Genomic DNA, 21,208 nt, shown 5'->3' on the forward strand with positions numbered 1-21,208 from the left:
TTCCCTTATAACCTGGAAAAACTATCAGGTCTCTTATTGGTTTTGCCTATTTCTTAGGCTACAGGCTGCTTCTCCTCTACAAATTTCTGCAAGTTCACTGTTCCAAACAGCAGTCTGTATTCCAGTGTTAGTGTGCTTTTTAACCTTGAGCTTTGTATCTGGGCTATTTTAATGTGGTGCACCAACCAAAAAACAAACCTAATAGATAACCTTAAGTTAGAAAGAGACTTCTGTTCATTGCCTCTTATTCTTCACCCCCTGCCCCAAACACTATTCATTGCACTTCAAGTAATTTCCTCTGGGTCCAACAGAAGCACACACCATCTCCCTTAATCCAGTGCAGGAATCTCAGGCCCACAGAGGCACACCCATGCCCACAGATAAACTACATCACTCTTCTCCTGACTGCATTAAATTCCTCCTTTTTGTCTGAACATCTTACTAATCAGCACAAACAGAAAGCTCTCATTCTAGGACTGAGAACACAAACCCAGCAGAGAGCCTGCCTGCCTGTTTTCACAAGGAAGTTACATAGTCTTCTGTCTTGCTCTGTTGCCTGAAATTTGGCTTCCTTCTCAGAGGCATCTCAAACATATTCAAATTTTATAATCAAATATACCTGAACAACTTGAGGTCCCTGCTTTTTTACCTTAAAAGCTTTGAAGAGTTGGCATTCATCCCAAACCAAAGCAACATGCATTTTACAAGGTTATTAAAACAACCTTCCTGCTCAGGCTTGAGCCTGTGCCCTCCAATTTCCTTCTCCACCTCAATTTATCTTCCTCCAATTGAAATCACTGTTACAGCAGATGAGGTTTATCAAGCTTATCAAACAAAACCAGCAGCTCCTACATCCACAGCTCCAAATGAACTCAAATGGAAGGCATTCATTTGCACACCGCTCCTCCCCTTCCCAATTAAAGCAAAAACTAATTTGGTAGGATGTTAGTCCCCAGCCATCGCACTAGGCAGGCTGAAACCACTCAGCGCTGAACTGGTTCAGAACCGTCCAACTGTACCTGTAAATAATTGCAGCTTTCATAGCCAACACTTTCATTGCCCTGTACAAATAACATGTTTTTTCCAGAAGACTGCAGGAAAGACAGAACATAAAGCTCCTCGGGACCTACAGTCAATGCCACGTCAGGATTAAAATTTAGGATTTAGACTCCTCTACTATACCCTTATTCTTCCAGACACAAATAACACTCCTATGTAATGGGATAGGAAAACTCTTGGCCTCCTCTCACAGTTCCCAAGTAATCTCAGTTTTCCTTCTCCATAAAGGCTTGATCAGATCAGGTGCATTCTCCAGAGCACAGCTTGTGCAGACACCCGCCCGGACGGCGCTGAGTGCACACACAGTCCTCTGCAAGGAAGAAAATCCCTGTGGTGGCAACCTGTGCTACCTGCAGTAAGCAATTCATTTTTGTGCACTGGACACGTGCCCAAATGTCCCAAACTGACTCAGAAGAAGGAAATGACCCACCATCACCACCAGGTCAAGAAAGCATTTCAGTGCTCACTCTCCAGTTCACACAGCATTTGCTCAGCATTTTTCATCACCTCTCTGCAGCTTTGAATGCTGCTGACTAGCAAAGGCAGGGGTTGAAACTGCTATGCCAGGGCTTGTTCCAGCTTGGCAAATTCAATTAAGTACAGCAGAAAAGTTCTGCTCTGATAGAGCCAAAACTTCTCTGGCTAAACCGACTAAATCAGCTGTTGTTTCTGTGAATGATGTTTCCACCAGTTCTGTCCTCACTCTTAAGTATTTCATCCCCTGCCCCCCCTCCTTTTTTCTTTTCTTTTTTTTTTTTTTTTTTAAGGTGTAGAAGATTAGAAGATACAAAGACCACACAAAAAGAGACGATACAGAGGATCATACAGCTACCACTGGAGCAAGTTCAATGGCTCCCACGGAGCAGTATATACACATGTTGCCAAAAGCCTGGAGACCACAAATGGACCAAAAGAGCATGTTGGCTTCTTAAACTCAACACTCATTTTAAATATAGTGATAACACAACCACCTAGAAGTACTTGATGCATCATCGACTTCTGCATCCCATTACAAAAATTTTTCTTAAACTAAACCTTTTCAATTTTAATCTGCTCCTCTTAAGCTAATGAAGACACTTCTGTGAAGCTTGTTGTGTCACCCTGTATTTTAGTGGAAGAGAGCCAAGAGATTCTCAGCTTTGGTAATTTAAAGTTAACTGCATGAAAACGTTGGGCTTCCTCAAACATATTTCCAAGGGTCCCATATAGGTGTTAGGACTCGACACCATGGCATTGTTGCACCTAAAAGGAGACACAAAGTATTTCTGCTGCTTGAAAGGAGTTAGAGGAAGCTGGATGGGCTCACTCCTGAGGCATGCATTCGATGGCTGAACCATCACGTGTCTCCAAAGAAAATCACCAGCGTCAGCTATCCTGAGATGGCTAGATTACATGGCAGGACCTGACAAGCCGTTCCTTGGCAAAATATTTAAACTCCACAAAATGGCCAGGTAGAGCGACTAGGAGCCTGTATTAGTAGAAGCAGCCTGTGATCAGACTGCCTACTATGTAACTTCTCTGGTCTTCATGCAAGAGCTAGGTACACCCTCGTTTAAGTTAACCCCATTGACCAGGAACGACGCTTCTCCAGGCCTCAGGTATTTACCTGGAGTGTTTTCCAGGCTTGTTGTGCCGCCCTTTGGACTTTGAAGACCTCAGCTCCTCAGAAGCGAGACAGGGACTTCTGCTGCAAGCGGCCGTCTCTCAGCACAGGCGCTCCAGGCCAGCTGCAGAACCACCTCTGACAAAAACATTCCTGACATGTTTGAGGATGGGATCTCCAAGGAATACGGATGGTGTCTTCGCCTCTCAAGATGAAGCCTGAAGAGTCCCACCCTTGAGGAATAAGCGCGGAGGCTGGGAAGAGGTGGAGGAATTGAGCTAGGCAACGCCACACACCACTGGCGTGGTTTCCACAGGCAGCCAGGGCCTGCTCTGCAGGAGCCATTAACAGACTTTGGAGGAAAATTTGGCAGAGGGGCAGGCTATCGCCTCCTGCGGCAGAAAGCTTGGTACAGAAACAGGCCACCACATCAAAGGCTGTCATTTTGTTCATTTAATTCCCTCAAAAAAAAAAAGAAAAATCTTCCTCTCTTCACAGCTGCCTGCATGGCAGAAAAGCCCTCCTTGCTGAAGCAGTGCTGGCTGAGGCGCAGAGCTGCGAGGAAAGCCAGGGCAGAAAACCAGAGCTGGTCGTGCTGCTCGCCAGCTGATGGCCGCGTTCCCATCTGCCCGGCGGCGGGCAGGCAGGGCAGGGCAGCAGCCCCCCCCCCCCAGCAGCCCACAGCACCACGCTGCTCACCAGGGCTGGGAGCGAGTTTGGAGAAAAGGTTAATCCCGGGAATGGCCAGAAATACGGCAGTCCGGCAACGAGAGCACGAGTGCCCATGCCGCTTGCCAGCTTTCTGCGAGTGGCTGGCAACTGGCAGAAACAAAGAAAAAGTGTCGGTGGCAAACGCTGGTTTGCGGGAGGGTGCCGAGATGGTCAGGTTGGCCACAGAGGCAGGCCTTTCTGGCACAGTGCACGGGCTGTTGTGTTTGGAGGCGAGTGGAAGGTGCCAGTTTCTTCTGGCTGCCACTGCCGTCTTAATGTGACATTCATCGGCAGTGTATTAACTCACTTGCCACAACGAGGGGAGCATTGCACTCCCAGCCCCATATTCAGTGATGCACATGTGTACCTGCACAGCTACAGCAGCCACACCAGTCACACCCCTTAATAAAAAAGAAAAATGCACCATAAGAGTGTTAGGAAGGACCGGATCAACCCCCCCCACATTGCATCAGGAGAGCAACTGGCTAAATAAATGGGCAGGACAGGATTGTGAGCCAGGACCTCTTTATCAGTGCTGCCAGTCCTGTTCGTCTCCAGCTGGAAAGAAGAAAACTGCAGAGGCTTTACTCATTATTTTTGCTAAGTCCTGCAGCAGGATGTTTTCCTGCCCTCCAGACCTGGATTGTGCAGGTCTGTGCTACCTCCAGTAGTTATACATAGAAACAATCCATTAACAGTCAAGTTAACACATGGCACTTAAATAGATCATACTTGTCAGCACGTCTAAGCCCTACAGGTTGGCTGGCCATTTTATTTAAGAGACTCTGCAGTGCAATCACTGCAGGAAAGTAGGACTTTCCAGTCTGGATTATAGGGGCAGAGTATGATCAACTGTTTTTTCTGATGTTTTTAAGAGAGCACAAGACAAAACTTCAGCACAAGTGAAAAATCAAATGAAGACTGAACATTATTTCTTCTCCAATCTGTGCCTTATATGCTTATGTATCAGAATAAATGCAAACAACCTCAATGCAGCCAGACATTGCATTTCAGAAAGCTTGGGTGGGGCCTGGAGAGAAGAATAGAACACACTTGGGGGATGAGTAAGTGTATTCTAAAATACTTGTATTTTAGAAGACATCAGCCCATCACTAATGATATTTGGATGTCCAGCTTGCCTGTGGGAGGGCAAAAGGGGGGTCCTCCTATTAATAAACCGTGCTTAGTTTTGAAATTAAAAGCTCAAATACAAAGTCTCAGCAGTTCTCAAGAAAAAAACCCCAACTTTTTCAGCATGCAAGCTGCATCCCTTCTCCACAAAAACTTGCTTTTAGAAACAGATGGCAGCCTGCAAGACCTACAAATCCTTTGTCTGGAGTAGCAAACTAGGCCCTATTGCCCATCAAAGTCAACCGTCATATTGTGAAGCACTGACCCTAACAAATCCATTATGTTTCTTTCTACCACAATGCTAAACCAGACAAAATGAGTCAGACTTAATAGGAAAGGGTGAGGGATTTCAAATCCCTTTCCCTCCCATCCTGACAAAAATAACGACAAGGGGGAGAGTCTGTGATGACCCTTCACTTACGAGCCCTGCCAAACCCTGCCATTAGGGCTGCCCGTTTGGGCCAGGCTGCCCGAAGGAGGATGGATTTGGGTTTGAAGCATTTATGCGGCGCTGTGCAATGGCTTTGAAGACGGCACACTATGCTAGTCAAACTACCCACACAGTCAAGAGCAAATATCCCGAGCAGGAAAGAAAGGCCCTTATGCCAGCTGAATAATTAGGTCTGATGTGCTTTGTAGTTTCTCAGCCCTCCCTTCCCAGCTCTGCCAAAGTGCTGTGCAGATACACAGCAGAGAGACGGGAAAGCTCTTCACAGGTAGCTGCAGGGAAGAGAATATAATGTTTTTTCTCCTGTGTCAGCTGAACGCAGGCAATGGAAAGAGAAATGTGAAGAAATAGAAGCTCATATCAAAGAGCTGCTGCCTTCAGTCAAGGGAGGAAACAACAGAGAAGCCTGCTGAGTAGGTGATGGATGGTGTGATGGTGTGGAAGGGATCGAAAAGCCTTTCCCCTGCTATGGGTATTTGGTGCATCTTGAAACACAAAAGGAAACACCCATCACTAGTACTGTCAGCAGACACCTCCCAGCAAGGAATACTTTTGTCGAGAAAATCTCTCTCAATAACAGTGGGTCAGGTTTATGAACAATCCAACTGCTTTCATCTTGCATATTTAAAAATGAGATACAACAAAAAAGTCAAGTTTCCTCAGAGCAACAGATTGACTGGATTCTTCACACTCTCATAGAAATTGCCTCCCATCTCCCTTTACTGGTTTTCTTCGGCGTAAAACAATCTCTCAAGGACATGGCAACGACGACGCTGAAATTCAAAGCGTTGAGATCAAACACATGAAGCTGATGCTCATTACAGCTAAATTATGTCACCTATCTGAAGGCTCAAGCTTATTATTTAAGACAATACAATAGTCATTAATCACAGCCATTGTGTATTGCTCGAAAGGCTTCTAGAAAGCTAAAGAATACAACGGAGATTTATTATACTACAGTGCCAGATTTAATTACATGGTTTTCTCCTCAGTATCTCGCCGCTTGTAGTTCACCACCTGTTTGCACCAGAGGACCTGAAATAAAGCCGTGCCGGCCCTTGAGGCTAGGCATGCAAGAGAGGGCTTGTGCTGAGCTTTTGCTGTAACTGTTGGAGCAGAAGACCAGTGGGCAAAGAGAATGGACCATTTCGGAGGCAGCTGGCAGGCAAATCACTTACGTAGAGCTATTGTTTTTCTTCTGAAGTTTTAAACTTCCAGTTCCTTTTCATATATATTTATGTGCAGACAAAGTACATCTTTGAGCCTGTGCGCAAGGAGAAACAACTCGCTGCCTTCTTCCTAAAGCTGCACAGCGAAGATTCATGCCCTCACCAACACAACAATGTATTTAAGCAGTACGTCTGTCTGCTGGCAGCCTTCTAAGTTTGCATTTTCTTCTATAAATATTTAACGTAGAAGAACTGTTCATGTTACCCACTTTGCCCGAAGTGTTTTGACAGCCATGCTCACCACATGACAGTGATGCTCTCTTTAACACTGCAGCTGCAGACAGGAGGATTTGGTTTCAGTTTTATACAATATTGTGAAACCGATGACCTCCTACAAAATAAACCAGATAATACATTTTTAAGAAGTAGAATTTAAATGCATTAGCAAGACAATTATCAGTATGCCACTGCAAGGAAGGAAAACAGAAATTTAAGTCCTGGATGCAAGAGTCTGCTTAAATTTCACTGCAATCCCTTTTTTATTAAACATATTCAGAAAATGAAAATAAAAGACAATCAACCCTGCAAAAGCTAAGTAGCCTCCTGAAATGGTTTCTCGTAAGGCTAGAATAATTTCCAAACTTTCTGGACCGCAAATTATTGTCAGTCCTCAGAGACTTCTACACACTTTTACCAACCAGTTAATTGAATCTGCTCAAAAGAAGAAGATGGCTCAGCGGACCGCTTGGCTGGCCCTGAGGGAGGTTTGGCCCCAACCTCTCTGTAACATACTAAGACTCAGCATAGTCTAGCAGCAACTAACCAGGAGTCAGTCTTTCACATCTGAAGATTGCAATTTTTTTCAGGTAGAGAAAGTCCAAGGAAACAAAAAGGCTTAAATAACCCAGCCAGTCAAACCCACACAAAACAGCTCTGCTACTGTTAGTGATGCAGAGAGGCATTTTAAAATGCTCACTTTAACATGGAATCACTTAAGCACTGCTTGGAAAAAATATGTAGAGGTAACATAAGAAAGAGAAACTGAGTCAGCAATGTTTATCCTTTCTGATTTCCCCCCCTGGCCCCTGAATGTAGTCTCGGTTACCCAGGGGCTCATTAATGCACTCATCTATTACAAGCTTGCTGGAAGCATGGAGCGATGCCACTTTGGTATGAGCAGATTAATCAAGTGTGGATTGCCAAGCTCCCACTGCACTGCAACGCAATGCCATCTCTTTCTATGCTGTTTCCATGGTCAGATTCAGCTAAATATTGCCATTTACCTCCAAGACAACTCATAAATGCAGAGTGATTAGCCATCCCTTGCAGTGCCTTTTACTGGAGTTACTCAAAATTTAATGCACTTAATACCGTTTTATGACTCCTTATGCATCATTAGCACTTTAATACATCAGAATGCAGTTCTTGGTTCCTCACAATATTACCAGAAAGGTCAGAATAGCTTTTTAAAACAATAAAGCATGAGGATGAGCTGGTTTGTCTTTAAATGTGGGAAGGGGGAAGATAAAGAAGGAATAAGAAAGTAGAGAACCCACTTCCCCAACACATTCTGCTGCTGTACCTCCCATTCAGTGCATTTAAAAAAAAAAAAAGTGCTTTTCCATAGACACACGTCTTGGATGCAATAGCACCAACACAGCCAAGTTCCTACATCCTTTCATCGAGCTTGAGGAAGGACTTGGATGCAGCAAACAGCCATCCTTGCATTGCTATTTATTGCCAAATGTAGCTTTGCTCCCACCACCTGTTATCACATTGTAGGAGCTGTAGCAGAATTGCTCCCCTAACAAATACTCTTCATTTGAGACTGAGAAGGAAAGACTAAGAAAGATGGCATTAACACAGCTGTATGGTTTCACAGGTATGGGTGAAGGGCACTAGGAGTTATGCGACAGGACACCAGGACAGAAACCATGGTCCTCTCATCTGTAGCTCCTTTTGCTCACACAAGCCTGTTAGCTCTGATCTTCCTTCCCTCTTTCCCCCTCAATACCACAAGTTACCCTTTATTTTCCTACCCATCAGATGGGCAGGAGGCAATGCACACTCTGCTCAGATCCCAGCTATGCGGCTGCCAATTAGTCTGCCAGAATACCCACGTGGAGGGGCCTCTCTTGCTTTATAGAGTGCTGTTGCTTTTCCTGCAGCCTTTGTATTATTGGAAGGTTAATTAGGATCTCTGCTCTAGCTGCAGGGACTTCACCAAAAAAAATCCCGTATCTTTTCAATTTCACCTCTGACAAAATTAAATTGACCTATGGGCTCAGAAGTTGGTAGATAAGGATACAGACTGTTTTGGGGGGTTGTTTTCTTGACTTAAAAAAAAAAAAAAAGGAAACGGGTCTAGTGTGATCATGTTATCAGTCACACAAGCTGAGTTTTGAGTGTGACAACACTACACTTAACAACACAGATGGTCTCCCGCTTAGCGTCAGCTTCCCTTTTGAGCTATTCAGTGCACCACGAGCAATGCTGGGACACAGTCAGAAGTCATTGCCACGAAGTGCTGACAAAATATTAACCACTAACTGAAACCCAAGACAGATTTTGAACTGCAAATAGTTTTCAGTTCTTCACCACTATCAAATACGACATATCTTGGACACTCCACTCCGATAGTTGCTCTGAGCAATTCATTCTCAGCTCCGGGACAGACCTAAATCTGTGCCTTTTCTCCCCAGCTCCTGGACAAATGCCTTTTCCAGCGGTAGCACAGACCTGCTGGCAAGGAGCATGAATACATCCAGGCCCCAAGACAAGATGTTTTCTCATTCTTATTCCCGCCGAAAGCACAAGAGCTGAACTAATCAGGGCCCCGAGCCCCTGGGTCACAGCCAGGGCACCCGCGCCAGGGACCTCAGCTCTTTCTCACCTGCTGACAGGGACAAAGCAGGGCTGAGGGGTCTGAGCTCATTAAGGCAGAGTTTTCATGGGAAGTTCAGCCCCCATTAAGCTAGAGGGGGTTTTTTGTTGTTGTTGGTTTTTTTTTAACAGTGTGTTAGACTGAGCAATTTTCAACAAGGCTCGCTCTTTCCCCTCCCAACTCACCACCCTGTGGGCGGCTCCAGGAAGAAAGAAAACAAAGACATGGGCATAGAAACGACAGTAAGTTATTAACCAGAACTGCTATTGTGAAAGTTAACATCTCCCATCACCATTCCCCCTTTTGCTAAATATGACAGCAGACCACTGCTGCAGCTGCCTCACCCTATGCAGATGTTCATATTTATACAGGAAAAAATGATTACTTAATAGCATTCCTTACACCGGGATTCTTTAGCTCTTAATCATTCCTCAGTTTGAGATAGAAACACTAGACTACACATCCCTGCTTGAATTAAGAGAGTCAAACAACATCTGCTATCACACTTGCTAAAGCCAGAAAGAGTCAACATATTTGCAAATGCTAGTAAGACAGACTATCTTGAATAGTATCATCTTGGGGAGAAGGCTGAACACCTAATTCATCTGTGCTGAATGGCTGCTATCCTGATTTCCAGAGATAAATATTCTCCCTTAATAGATTCATAACAACAGTCATTAGAGACAAAGGTTGACAACCCAAAAAGGGGTGCATTAGAGACACGGTAGTGCCATTCTTCCTGGCCCTGACGTTCTTCAAGTGTTTACAAGGCCAAATGTATAGCAGAATACACCCTTCAAAGCTCTGTGACAGAGCATACATCCACCATCAGTCATTTTACAAAGCACCTGGCAGCTTTGAAGCATTGTGAGTCACGACCAGCCATTTCATCTTCATATGATTACACAAAATTTTATGGGTTGGGTGTTTTTGGTGTTTTGTTTGGATTTTTTTTTTTAGATAAAATAGGAGAATTCTGTCCCAAATAGTTGATGCTGTGTATTTTCAAGTTGTTATACCAGAAGAATAAAGCGAGAAAGCACAACACCTACATTACAAAAAGCCCCATTCTAGAAACTGTGTAACATCCCTTCATCTCTCCCACACCAGCCAGTATCACAGCCAAGAGAAAGTCTGTGTTAACAGAGCTGTTGTCTTGTTTTTAAGCATAAAAATTCTTAATTTCAAATTCATGCCAGAATATTGCACAGCATAAAACAAACAAGAATACCAAGTGGGAATACTGATGGAAAATAGTATTGTGTGAATAACTAACTAATCAGCAAATCCTCCCCTCCCTCAACAATGAAAAGCCAAATATTTACTCAATTGTATATTGCATTCTTTGCTCAAATGCTTCATAGCTTGAATTAAAAAAAATAAATCTTGATTCTCTTTCCTGAGCATCTCACGGGAGACCAGAGGGCTCAGCAGAAGGTATTTACACCATCTGACTGGATTCATCTCAGCAGCAACCTGGAGAAAAAGCAGGAGAAGTGGCTCCTAAATCAGCGTTTTGCACCCTCCAGACGGTCTCCAGGCCAGCAAGAACCTGGGCTCCAGAACCTGTCAGACATCTAAAGTCAGTGTAAGCAATACCTATTTGGACCTTGAAAGCAGGATCCTCTCCCAGCAGGCTCCAGCTGCATCCCGAACGTCAGTCAGTCCAAAGCAGACTGCTTGGCCCATTTGATCAATATTTCATTGAGAAATTACCCATTAAGTGAGCGCTTGGTTTCATCGTTTCATTACAAAGAGCTCAGCCCTCTTGTCTTTCGATCACAAGAGACTCGAAGCACCTCTTCCACCTGGGCAGCCCCGTGTAAGGAGCATCCATGCTGACACTTGCTTTTTCCTTGTAACTATAGTTAGTGCTAGCACAGGTAACACTGCATTATATCGCATGCCACCACACGCCAGTCAGTTTGTACGTGGAAATAGCTATGCATGGAAATGAGTATAGGTTTATATAGATGCTAAGGGGAAAATGCAAATTTATACAAATAATTTCAGTCATCCATGAAAAGCAGCAGCCACTGCACACACATGACAGTTGAGCTTTGCTTATTTTTTTTTCTTTTTAATCCTGTCATTGTTTACACAGAATGGTGTTTCAAATTAAGCCCCCTTACCCTTCCACATGTTAGTCTTTAACATGACAAGAGAATACCAAGAAGGGGGTGGACAGAGGATTCTTCTAGCTTTCATGCTGTGCAACCTACCACTCACACAGCTTCAAAGCACAATTTGACTCCATTTCATATAAAGCTTGCTTTTTAAAAACAATTGCTACTAGGTCCCAGAATTATTATTGCAATTTGATGAATAGTATTACTGTAAAGCAAAGCCAAGTTCATGCTCCAAAGCAGGGGACAATGACACTCACTCTCCAAGACTGACATATTTAAACATGGCCTCTGAACACAAACCAAGAACTGCTGACATTTTTGTATGAAATTGTGAAGGTTGTTCTCCAGTGAGAGAACAAGCTTTCTTTACAGATCCACCAAAACCAGACCCTTTCCCCCAATATTATATTCTACTAAGAGTTAATTTTTATACTATCACTCGAAGCAGGTCACTGAGATCTAGCAAAGTCCTTCAAAGCAACTCCACATGGAGTATATATTGGCAAGGGAATACTCTTTCCGTTTCACTCTTTAAGCATCTGTTTGGATGTTTTGATGTTATTTTTCATGAATTGGGTTGGTGAGTGGAGGAAGGAGGAAGAAGAAAAACCTCACACCTTGAAGGAGCATGGCTCCACGTTTCCAGCCAGGCACCTTTATCAAGCCTAGGACACCCTAATGAGAAAGCTCTCTGCTAAGATACAATGATCAGACAGCTGAGTAAAACTAACTATCTTTGACTCCAAGCAAGGAGCACAAATTGAGTTGTTTATATTTTCATACTGGTAATGTAACAGAAGCTTCTTCCAGCCATGCCAGCATCTGACACCTCAGCAGTCTGTCACACATTAGTCATCTCCCTAGTATGTGTCTTTTTATTGTGACGACCCATCACCATTTCTTCCCTAATTACTTTTGAGATTATCAATATGGCTAATGAGACCAAAATACCACAGTGAAGGCCTGCTGTTTCCTGACCAAATTTGTTTTTCCTCAATGTAACTTTTCCTACCATACAAGTTTTTTGCTATTTTCTGGTCAAGAGGTAGATAATGGGGAGAAAAAAAAAAAATTTGTAGGTTATTTACACTCACGAACTTCATGTAGGTTCCTCTCCATATGCAGAAGAGATGGCTGAACAAGCTACTTGTAATCTTCTTCCCATACATGTAAGAGGTCCTGCATGATTTCAAATAGCACCAGCCAAACACCCACCATTAACTGGATCAAAGTGCACATGCTGGTTTTTTCTTTTTTTTTTTTTTTTCCTTCATTCACATTTCTCATTGACTCCAACCTTCATTGCAACAGATCAGCAACTGCAGCAGGGAGCAGCGTGCCAGCCACGTATCCAGCGTCAGCCCACGCAGAGGCTTTGCGGGCTGTACATTTGCCAGCATGTTTCAGGGACGAGCTGGCATTAAGGACAACTTGATTAGTCCATGACAAGCTGGTGAAAGAAGGCAGGCGAGAGAGCCCTGACACTCTTGTCCTGCTGGCTTGCACGCATCTCAGCCTCTCCTGAAGCAGCTCATTTTGGAGGTATGGCTATGGTGAGCTCCGCACTGGCACAGGAGAGCTGTGGGCAGGGTGTCAGGGCACGGGCACAGCTCCTGCAGCGCTGGGACATCGCTCTGGAGAGGGCAGAAAGGCTTCACGGGCAAACAGCTGAGCAGAGAAATCAATACTACAGTCAAGCACCGCCCTGAGCAGTTCCGGCACATTTACGGTTTCTGCTCTCCCCTTTTCAGAGGGGGGGGTTATCGCCTTCCCCCAGATGCCGCCGTCCTCCAGTGCCGTGAGGACCACCGCGGAGGAGGACATCGACACGGGAGTCTCTCCGCTGGCAGCAGGGACTTTCACCTTCACCGTAGGCTCAAAACCACCGTCTCTCCTCACGCTCCCTACCAACACCCAGCCGCGACGAGGCCTGACCCGGCACTGCCACGCTCCTCAGGACGTGTGGACGTTTGCCTTTCAGTGCTCTTCGCTCGAAGCAGGCGGCTGCAGTCCCGGGCACCCCAGCTCTCCCCAGCCACCGCACCACTAAGCCGCCAGGATGGGGCCAGTGGTGACTTCAAGCTGATGTGCAGGAACAAGATTAGCGTTGGATTTAGGTCGTTCTTATAAAGGACAGCAGCTCAGCCATTCTGCCTGCCAGCACTTTGATTACTACTGCGGTTTACACTACGTGAAGGAGAAAGGCTACCTACTGCAATATTAACGTACCAGTTACAAGGATTCTTACTAAAAAAAACCCCTCACGTACACGCCACACCTTCTTCTCCTGTGCTACCGCAAGAGCCGCTGGCAGCAAAACAGCCTCCCAGAGTGCAAGGGGGTTTAGTCCTTCTAAGTGGAAATTAAAACAGCAGCTTATCTGGCAAAAAAAGTACAAGAAATTCTCTTTGGTTTAGCATTAGTGAGTTAGTGCTATTGATAGGAATAATGATGTTTTTCCAACTCAATCAATACCTTATTTTCAAAGGAATATGGTACAAAGAACTTAGATGAAGGCAAATGTATAACAGAATAGTCACACCAGGGTTGGCGGAGCATTTAAATCCAGTGTCTGTCTGGCATATATAAAGATAGAGAATGAAAGCACTATTACTAAAGCATAATAATAAGTCACAGCCATTAGCAATTCCACAAATGGTCTGTTATCCAAGTATGCAAGAGAGTTACTCCTTATTAAAGGTTATTCTAACTGGAGATAATACTTGTCAATAATATTGACAATTCTTTATAAAAAGCACTGTTTCCTTTGGCTGCAGAAATCCTGCTACAGGAGCTAAGTCTTCAATGTATAATTCAGAAATCTATTTTTAAAAAAAAATAAAAATCTCTGTAGTGTTACAATTGAATTCTGTTTTTCCCCAGTAGCAAAAAAAACCCCCACATGTTTAAGAATAAACCATTACAGCAACTATCCATGCCACCACCTTTGAAGGTGTAGAAGAGAGCAGAAACATTATTTCTGTTTCAGCATCGAGTCGAGGTTGCACAGAAGCAGGGATTATCTCCATACTCCCTCTAACTAGAAACACAACACTTTACTTACGCAGACTAAGATCAAAAAATTTGTTTTCACAGGAACAAAATATTAACCCAGCTTAGATTTTTATCAAACAGGTTTCCTAAATGTATACCCAGTGTTTCATTGTTTATTATGACAATTCACAAAAAACAACAATTAGTTCAATAAGCCAGCTACTCCATCCAATCTCTCATCCATGAGACTTGCTTATTCCAGCCATAAAGTCCGAAGATTTATTGCTGCATTTGAGCATCGCTTCTTAAGGGGGGCAGGAGAAATACTTGAGTCCCATCCCTCTCACAAGCCCTATAACAATCAGAAATCCTAAGCAATCTACTACAACTGCTTCTGAGGAGCAGGTGAAGTTTTGTTAAGTTGTACAGCATAAGCCATCTTCTCCTCTACCCACACCACTCTCATCCACATCCAGGTTACTTAACCTGGACAATCCCTCCCAAAATGCTTTGTGCAACTCTGGACTGTACCTAAAAATTAAAAGCAAAACTCCCGTAGCCCGCTTTTCATTTGTGGCAACCGAGTAAGTCATGAACAGGAACCGCAACTGTTTAGATATTCCTTGGTCAAGGGAAATTTCTCAGTCTATTTCCAGTAAACTAGGAAAAAACCCAATTACTTATTTTCAGAAAAGCCATATACACGAGAAGTTGTATCACTGTAGTAATGCCACCAAGTTTTCTGGCACTGCAGGGTGACTTGGCATGAAGGAAGTGCGATGGAGAACTGCGCAGGCTGCGGGGAGACTCTGCAAGGCGTGAGCACGCAGGTGCCAAGCCCACACAAGGATGAAAAAGTCTTTTAGCTTTCTAAAAATAAGAGCCTACTAGATAAGAAGCACAGTTAGCCAAACTGCAACACGCTCTGTTTGGTTTTCAACGTTATGAACTGAAGTAACATTTCACTGGGGGTAAATTAATAACCAGTATCTGGATATTTGTAGGGAAACAGCATGAGGTAGAAGTAGTGTTCATTTTCCCCAAGACACTCAACATTTCCAATGAGCATGACCAGTAAGCACTCTCAGCTTTGCTGATCATAAAGAAAGAAAAAAAAATAATAATCTATCTTAAAAGTAGAGTAATGAAGCTCTCTACAGCTTTAAAGTATACATTGAACCAGGACAATAAGATAGCGAATCTTTACACAATGGCCAAAACTAGACAGTGCAAATATGTTGCTAGACAAGATACAATACCTAGAATGTGTCCTCACTAATAAGCATAGTCTTGAGGTAATATTTTACGGTTTCAGTGTGGAAAAAAGCTATAAAACTTTTCATTTCACACAGCAAGAGGGCTACCACAACTCCACCAACATTCACGTTCCGAGATGCAGAAGGCACCATCCAACATGGTCCTTCAGGCCCCAGTTCCCGTGCTGGCTTACCGCATCCTCCTCCCTCCAAACTGCTCTGGCAACAGCATCCTCCATGGAGCACAGACCAGTCCTTCCACTTTGGAACAAAACACCCATCCCTAATTCTCTCTCTGCTTTCCTCCAGAGCACTAAATTACTTCCCTAATAAAAGAAACTCCATGTTCTTTTTAGTTGAGTCATATGTATTCTGGATTTTTATAAATTGTAGTTTGTGACACTGTAACAAGATACTGCAAAATTTAATATGCTCTCAAAGCAAAATGTAAAAGCTGCTACAGCCAGAAAAATCTCGTGCCTTGCACATACACTTATGAGGCTCATATAGTAAGAACAAAATATGGAATAGAAACAATTTAATGAACAATTAGGTCTTTTTGTTTAAGGCAATGTTAAATATTTACTATAACAAGTTCATTTAAGCATATGCAATTCCAAGGCTGATAAGTCTCAAAATAGCTTTACCTGAAAGAAGTAGGCATGAAGATGAAAGTCAACCGAAACATATTTTCCATCAGCCCTGAACATGAGAGAAAAGCTCCCTTCATCCTATTTTAGTGGAGTTCAACAGGGCACAGAAACCAATACTGAAATTTTCATGCTTTTCAAGATATTTCACATCAAATACCCTGCTTTTCTTTTCTGACCTCTCCAGCTATTAAGTAGATTGTTTCCTTTCCTCCCTCAAGTCCCTAGAAAGATTTTTTTTTCTCCCATCCTTGACTGAGAGCTTGGTGATAGTGCCACAAGTGTTTTGACAGCATTATAATCCATACGCTACTTTGCTGCATGCCTGGATACACTACCAAGCTGAGCAATAGGTACAACAGCTTTTTACTTTTCAAAATTAATTCACTTAAAAAACCAAAATTAATCCATTTCAAAAGCCAGCTGCGGAGCATTTTCCTATTAAAAAAAGAAAAAAAAAAAGGAAAATCTGTACCAGAAAATAGCATAAATGCAAAAGAAAAAAAATAATCTAAGCAAAATGAACCATTTGCATGGTGGAAAATTCTCATGTATCACATTTATTTTAAGCACTGAGCATCCACAGGATCAAGAACTATAAAGCAAGTCACTCTTCCCTAAAAGCATGTCAAGACCTTATACAACTTTAAAACCTTGATTTTATATCATTTGGTGAACAGACCTAACAACCCTACAATAAGAATTAAAAAGGGAGTTCTTCACCCTGCCTCCAAGAGCATCATTGAAACATTTCACTTCACGCCTGATGCAGTAGATAAGGGTTTTTTGGTGTGGGTTTTTTTCATGGTTTTTTTCTTTCTTTCTTTTTTTTTTTTTTTTTTTTTTTTTTTACTGCAGAGGGTTTGCGTGGAAAGAGATTTTGGGCTTAAGCCATCAGGCAAGGAAAGCCTTCACACAGGGCTGAGTCCGGGGCTGTCCCCAGCGAAGGGAGGGTGCAGGTCAGGGGGCTCCAGATGACGCCAGAACTGACTCACCGGCAGCTCCTTAGCACACCACGTACCCCCCGTGAGGTGTCTGTGCCTTGGCTGATCACCAGCAAGCCCATGTGGAAGTTGAGAATCCCTCGAGGATTTTCCAACTTCTGCTTCTGTGTTCACAGGAGAGGCCCCGGGGCCGCAGAAGAGCTCCTCTCGTCCTCCTCTTGCCCTCCTCTGCTCAGCCCTAGCGCAGCTCCAGTCAGCCAGACCTGGCTTGAGCAAGGCACTTGGTGTATGCTGGCTGCTAAGGGATTCACAGGTTTGGAGATAAGCAGGTTCTTGATTACTTTTTTGCTAAACTGGGGATGATCTGTGCAGCGGCTTAAGTCTCAGCAACTTTTCATTGACGCCGTGACTTACCTCAACAAGCTCTTTAAGCACAAGGATAGCAAGACGGAAAGCTATCACAGCTACATAATTCAATACTGAAAGAACAGGATCATTTCTTTCTACAAAATGTTGTAAGAGCATTTTTAGAAAGAAATAGTCTTCATTTGTGGGTTTCCTGTGATACAACAGACTTTCTGTTCCCTCAAGCATCTTTCTCCCCACTTATTCTGGTAACAAATTCAATCCTAGTAGCTCGCTTTTTGAAACCCGTAACAGGTTTCTAGATGGGTTCTCACTACTGCCTGCCTATGGCGGCATTAATGCTCTCCAAGCTTTAACAGAAATGTTTTCTCAGCTACATCTAAAACCAGAGTTAATTTTTCCATGGCTGCATTATATTTGTGGCTCACAGCACTCCCTGTTCCTCCCTAACATTTCCAACTGCTGCGCTCCCAGCTGATGGCAGAAAGCTCTTGTCACGAGTCCCTAAAAATATAACATTGCTCAGTGGCAATATTAAGTGCCATCATATTTCTGTTACTCCACTTCTTCCTCTAACATATCCCAACCCTCCTAGGTATTAAGAATGCCTCCCAAATTAGCATTACCAAAAATTTTTGGATGCTCAAACCATACTGCTGGACCTTGCCTAGTTTAAACCAGTTACAAAGACATTTCTACTTGTTATTTCCTATTGGGGGAAGGGAGAAAATAAAAAAAAAAAAGCGCCCCACTTGCTTTAAAAACAACTACTTGTGGTAATTTCTCTCTGAATTCATTCATGGTTGCATTGTATTTTATAAATGGGCATATCCCAGCTGTGCCAAAATGTCTTTCTTTTACTGAAAAATGAAGAGGGAGACTTTCTTTAGCTTTTAAATCTGCTTAGTGTTGCTGGAGAAGTTTGGCTAAACCTACTGAATGACCATAAAAGATGAGTCCTGAAGCCGAGCCGCTACCCTGCACAAACCCACCACCTTCAGCCTGTCCTTGAGCAGCGCTTCCCAAGAACACACCTGCACATCTCACTGGGAAATGGAGCAGAAATCAGCAGAAGACAAGTTCTAAAGTCTGTGGGTACTCATCAGGGAAGGCACAGTCTGCCAGCCAACACTGCTTTAAAAATAGTTTTTTGCAGATAGAAGAGTTAGCGATGACTCAAAGTTTAAGTAGCTGAAACCCCAATAGGTCATATTATGCAAATCAAACCCTGTACGCCATCAGCTGGGAGATGGCTCACGAGCCAGGAGTTTTCTACTAAAAGCAGCAAAACTGAAAACATACAATTGCGGTTACTAGTACATGTGAAAAAGCAGAGGTTAAAGCACACGTGGCTAATGCTTCAACTTGGAGATCCTAGGGCTACCTCCAGCGTGTGCTCACTGCAGAGGGAAAAGCTTTAGGTACCCCGAGTTAAGATGAAGCTCCTTAGAATGTCAGGTGCGTGTATCCACCCCTTTTACAGGTGACAAAAATATGAACTTCAGCCAGGGTACATTGATCAGCGATATAGATCAAGTCTTTCTCCTGCACAACCAGGAGAGGTACTTCCTGATGCAACAGCAGCGGAGACCTCGCCAGGATCCCGTCACCAGGCAGAGGTGCCCACCGTGACAGCTACAGCTGCCTTCAACTTCAGTCACATACAGCTCAGTCGCCTGCAGTGCGAACGCATAGAACGACGGTCAAACGTATGCACTTCAGTGCTTTCAAACTTGTAACTCAGTGAGGAAATGTTTAGCTTCCATGTAATTAAGCCCCGTTATTAAGCTTGGAGGCGATCTAATTTTATGCGTAAAAACCTGACTTAAACAGTTCCTTTCGAATAAACAAAAGTGACATTTAGCCTTTTCCCAACATAATCAGCTCACATCCAGTCATGAACACTCCAAAAATAAACATTTTAGAGAAAGAGTTAGATCCCACACTAATGATTTTGTTCTTTAATTCCGTAACATTTTTGGGGGTGGAAGGGAAAGGAAGGATGCAGGAAGACTATTTCTGAAGAGACATAAGATGTGAATAAAGCAGCATAATTAAAGATGCGATTCCATTAATTTATTCAGTTCTTCCCAGATCCCCCACCACCACACACCTTTCCAGGGCAAACAGGGAAGAAAACGCATCTGCCCCGACAGAAAGCTCGGTCATACGGCTCCCTTCAATTCCGTACCCCTCTCCCGTCAGTCGCACCCCGCTGGCCGCGGCCGAGCCGCTGCACCCACCCGCCGAGGGCGGGCCAGGACTGCTGCCTTTCCCCTTCCACCATTAGGGACCAGGGCCAACGGCGGGTCGGCGGGGCCCGGCCTGCGGGGGAGGGCGCATCCCGGCGGCCGGCAGACAAACGCCCCCCCCCCCCCCGCCGCCAGGCGGGAGCTGCCCTCCGGGGGATGCTCCGCCAGCCCTCCGGCGGGGGGACGGACGCTTCGTCCTTCAAAGTTGCTCCCTCCCCGCGGCTTCTGCCGGCCCGGCGACACCCCCCCTCCCTCCCTCCCTCCCTCCCTTCGCCCCCTCCTCGGGGGGAGCAGACATTTTGAAGCAGCGGATCCCAAACGCCCGCCGGGCCGCGGCGAGCCGCAGCGGCGCGGGTGCGGGCGAGGCCTCCGCGCCCCGCCCGCTCCCGCTCCCGTTCCCGGCGGCGCCGCTCACCTGCCAGCTCGTCGGGCTCCAGCCCGCTCTCCGCGTCGATGCCGCACAGCACGAAGTAGTGGGCGAAGCGGCAGGGTGCCGCGCCGGGCCCGGGGGCGCCGCTCCCGCTCATCCCGCCGGCGGCGGCGGCGGCGGCTCCCTGCGGCAGCGCGGCTCTGCGCGGCGGCGGCAGCGGGGGCGCGCCCGCGGGCCGGTCACGGCGCGCCGCCCCCCATCCCCGGCGGTGGCGCGCAGGCCGCGGCGGGCGGGCACCGAGCGGCGGCTCCGGCGGGCGGGCGGGCACCGAGCGGCCCCGCTGTCAGCTGAGCGGGGCGGGGGGGGGGGGGGAGCGGGGCGGGGCGGGCGGTGGCGGCCCGCCCCCGCGGGGCATTTAAACCCCGGGCGGCCATGGTGGCCCCTCCCCCCGCCCCGCTCCGGCGCCTTAGCGGGACGTTTCCGGCCCTTACCGGGGTTTTGGGTGTGAGGGGTGCGGGATTGTGTGTGTGTGTCCCCCGGGCCTCCGCTTTGCCACGCGGCCTCGTCACAATAGGTGCCCGAAGCTTCCTCCCCCCGTTATCACCCCCGAGGTGTGAGTAGGGCAGCGTGGCTGTTATTTGAATGGAAAAGGGGACGGTGCCGCTTCCTACCGGGGATGTGTCCGTTCCACAGCCAGGAGGGAGCACCCGAAGGGCCCCCACCGGAACGGGCCGAGCACCGGGCAGCGCTGAGCGTTTTCTGCGGGAATCCTCCGGGGGGGGGAAACGGCTTTTTCGTCTCCCGACCCGAATATCGAAACAACATCACCACACCCACCCCAGGGAGGGTCTGACGGATGGCTTTTGTGTGGTCTCCATCCCTGCGCCGTGATTGCTGCCACTGGTACCACGTTAACTTCTAGGAGGGAGAACTATTTCTTTGCTACATGCGCTCCGTTTCAAAGCAAGCATCTAAAACGCTGCTTCGTTCCCAGTCTATTTAAGATTTACTAACCATTCTGCCGCGTCCAGGAAGAAGTCAGTATTATTTAGTCCCCGTTGCTAAAACCCCTCCCATTATTATTACCCGATGCCAGAGTACTGGCAGATCCGCTCGGGAGTGGCACCTACTTTTAAAGGGGCAAAGATGATTATTCTGCAGTTCTGAGATTTTCTTCTCCAAACTGATGAGATCCCTGCTTACGTCAGATAATTCTGCCACCTGTATATTTTAAGGAGGTTG

At 45.5% G+C, this 21,208-nt stretch overlaps 1 protein-coding gene across 5 annotated transcripts in view; it reads right to left on the reverse strand.

Annotated features, from left to right (window-relative positions):
- Positions 1–20,187, reverse strand: part of DENND5B (DENN domain containing 5B) — a 120,341-nt gene extending 100,154 nt beyond the window's left edge. For 3 of the 5 annotated variants that reach the window (XM_052790651.1, XM_052790650.1, XM_052790649.1), the window contains exon 1: positions 20,012–20,187. In XM_052790651.1, coding sequence (XP_052646611.1) covers positions 20,012–20,123 — 112 coding nt within the window. In that variant the 5' untranslated portion in view covers positions 20,124–20,187. The remainder of the gene's footprint in view (positions 1–20,011) is intronic. The other 2 variants (XM_052790653.1, XM_052790652.1) reach the window with 1 other exon arrangement.
- Between the last annotated feature and the right edge of the window lie 1,021 nt (positions 20,188–21,208).

This window comes from Harpia harpyja, chromosome 6 (genome assembly GCF_026419915.1).
Source record: "Harpia harpyja isolate bHarHar1 chromosome 6, bHarHar1 primary haplotype, whole genome shotgun sequence".
NCBI lineage: Eukaryota > Metazoa > Chordata > Aves > Accipitriformes > Accipitridae > Harpia > Harpia harpyja.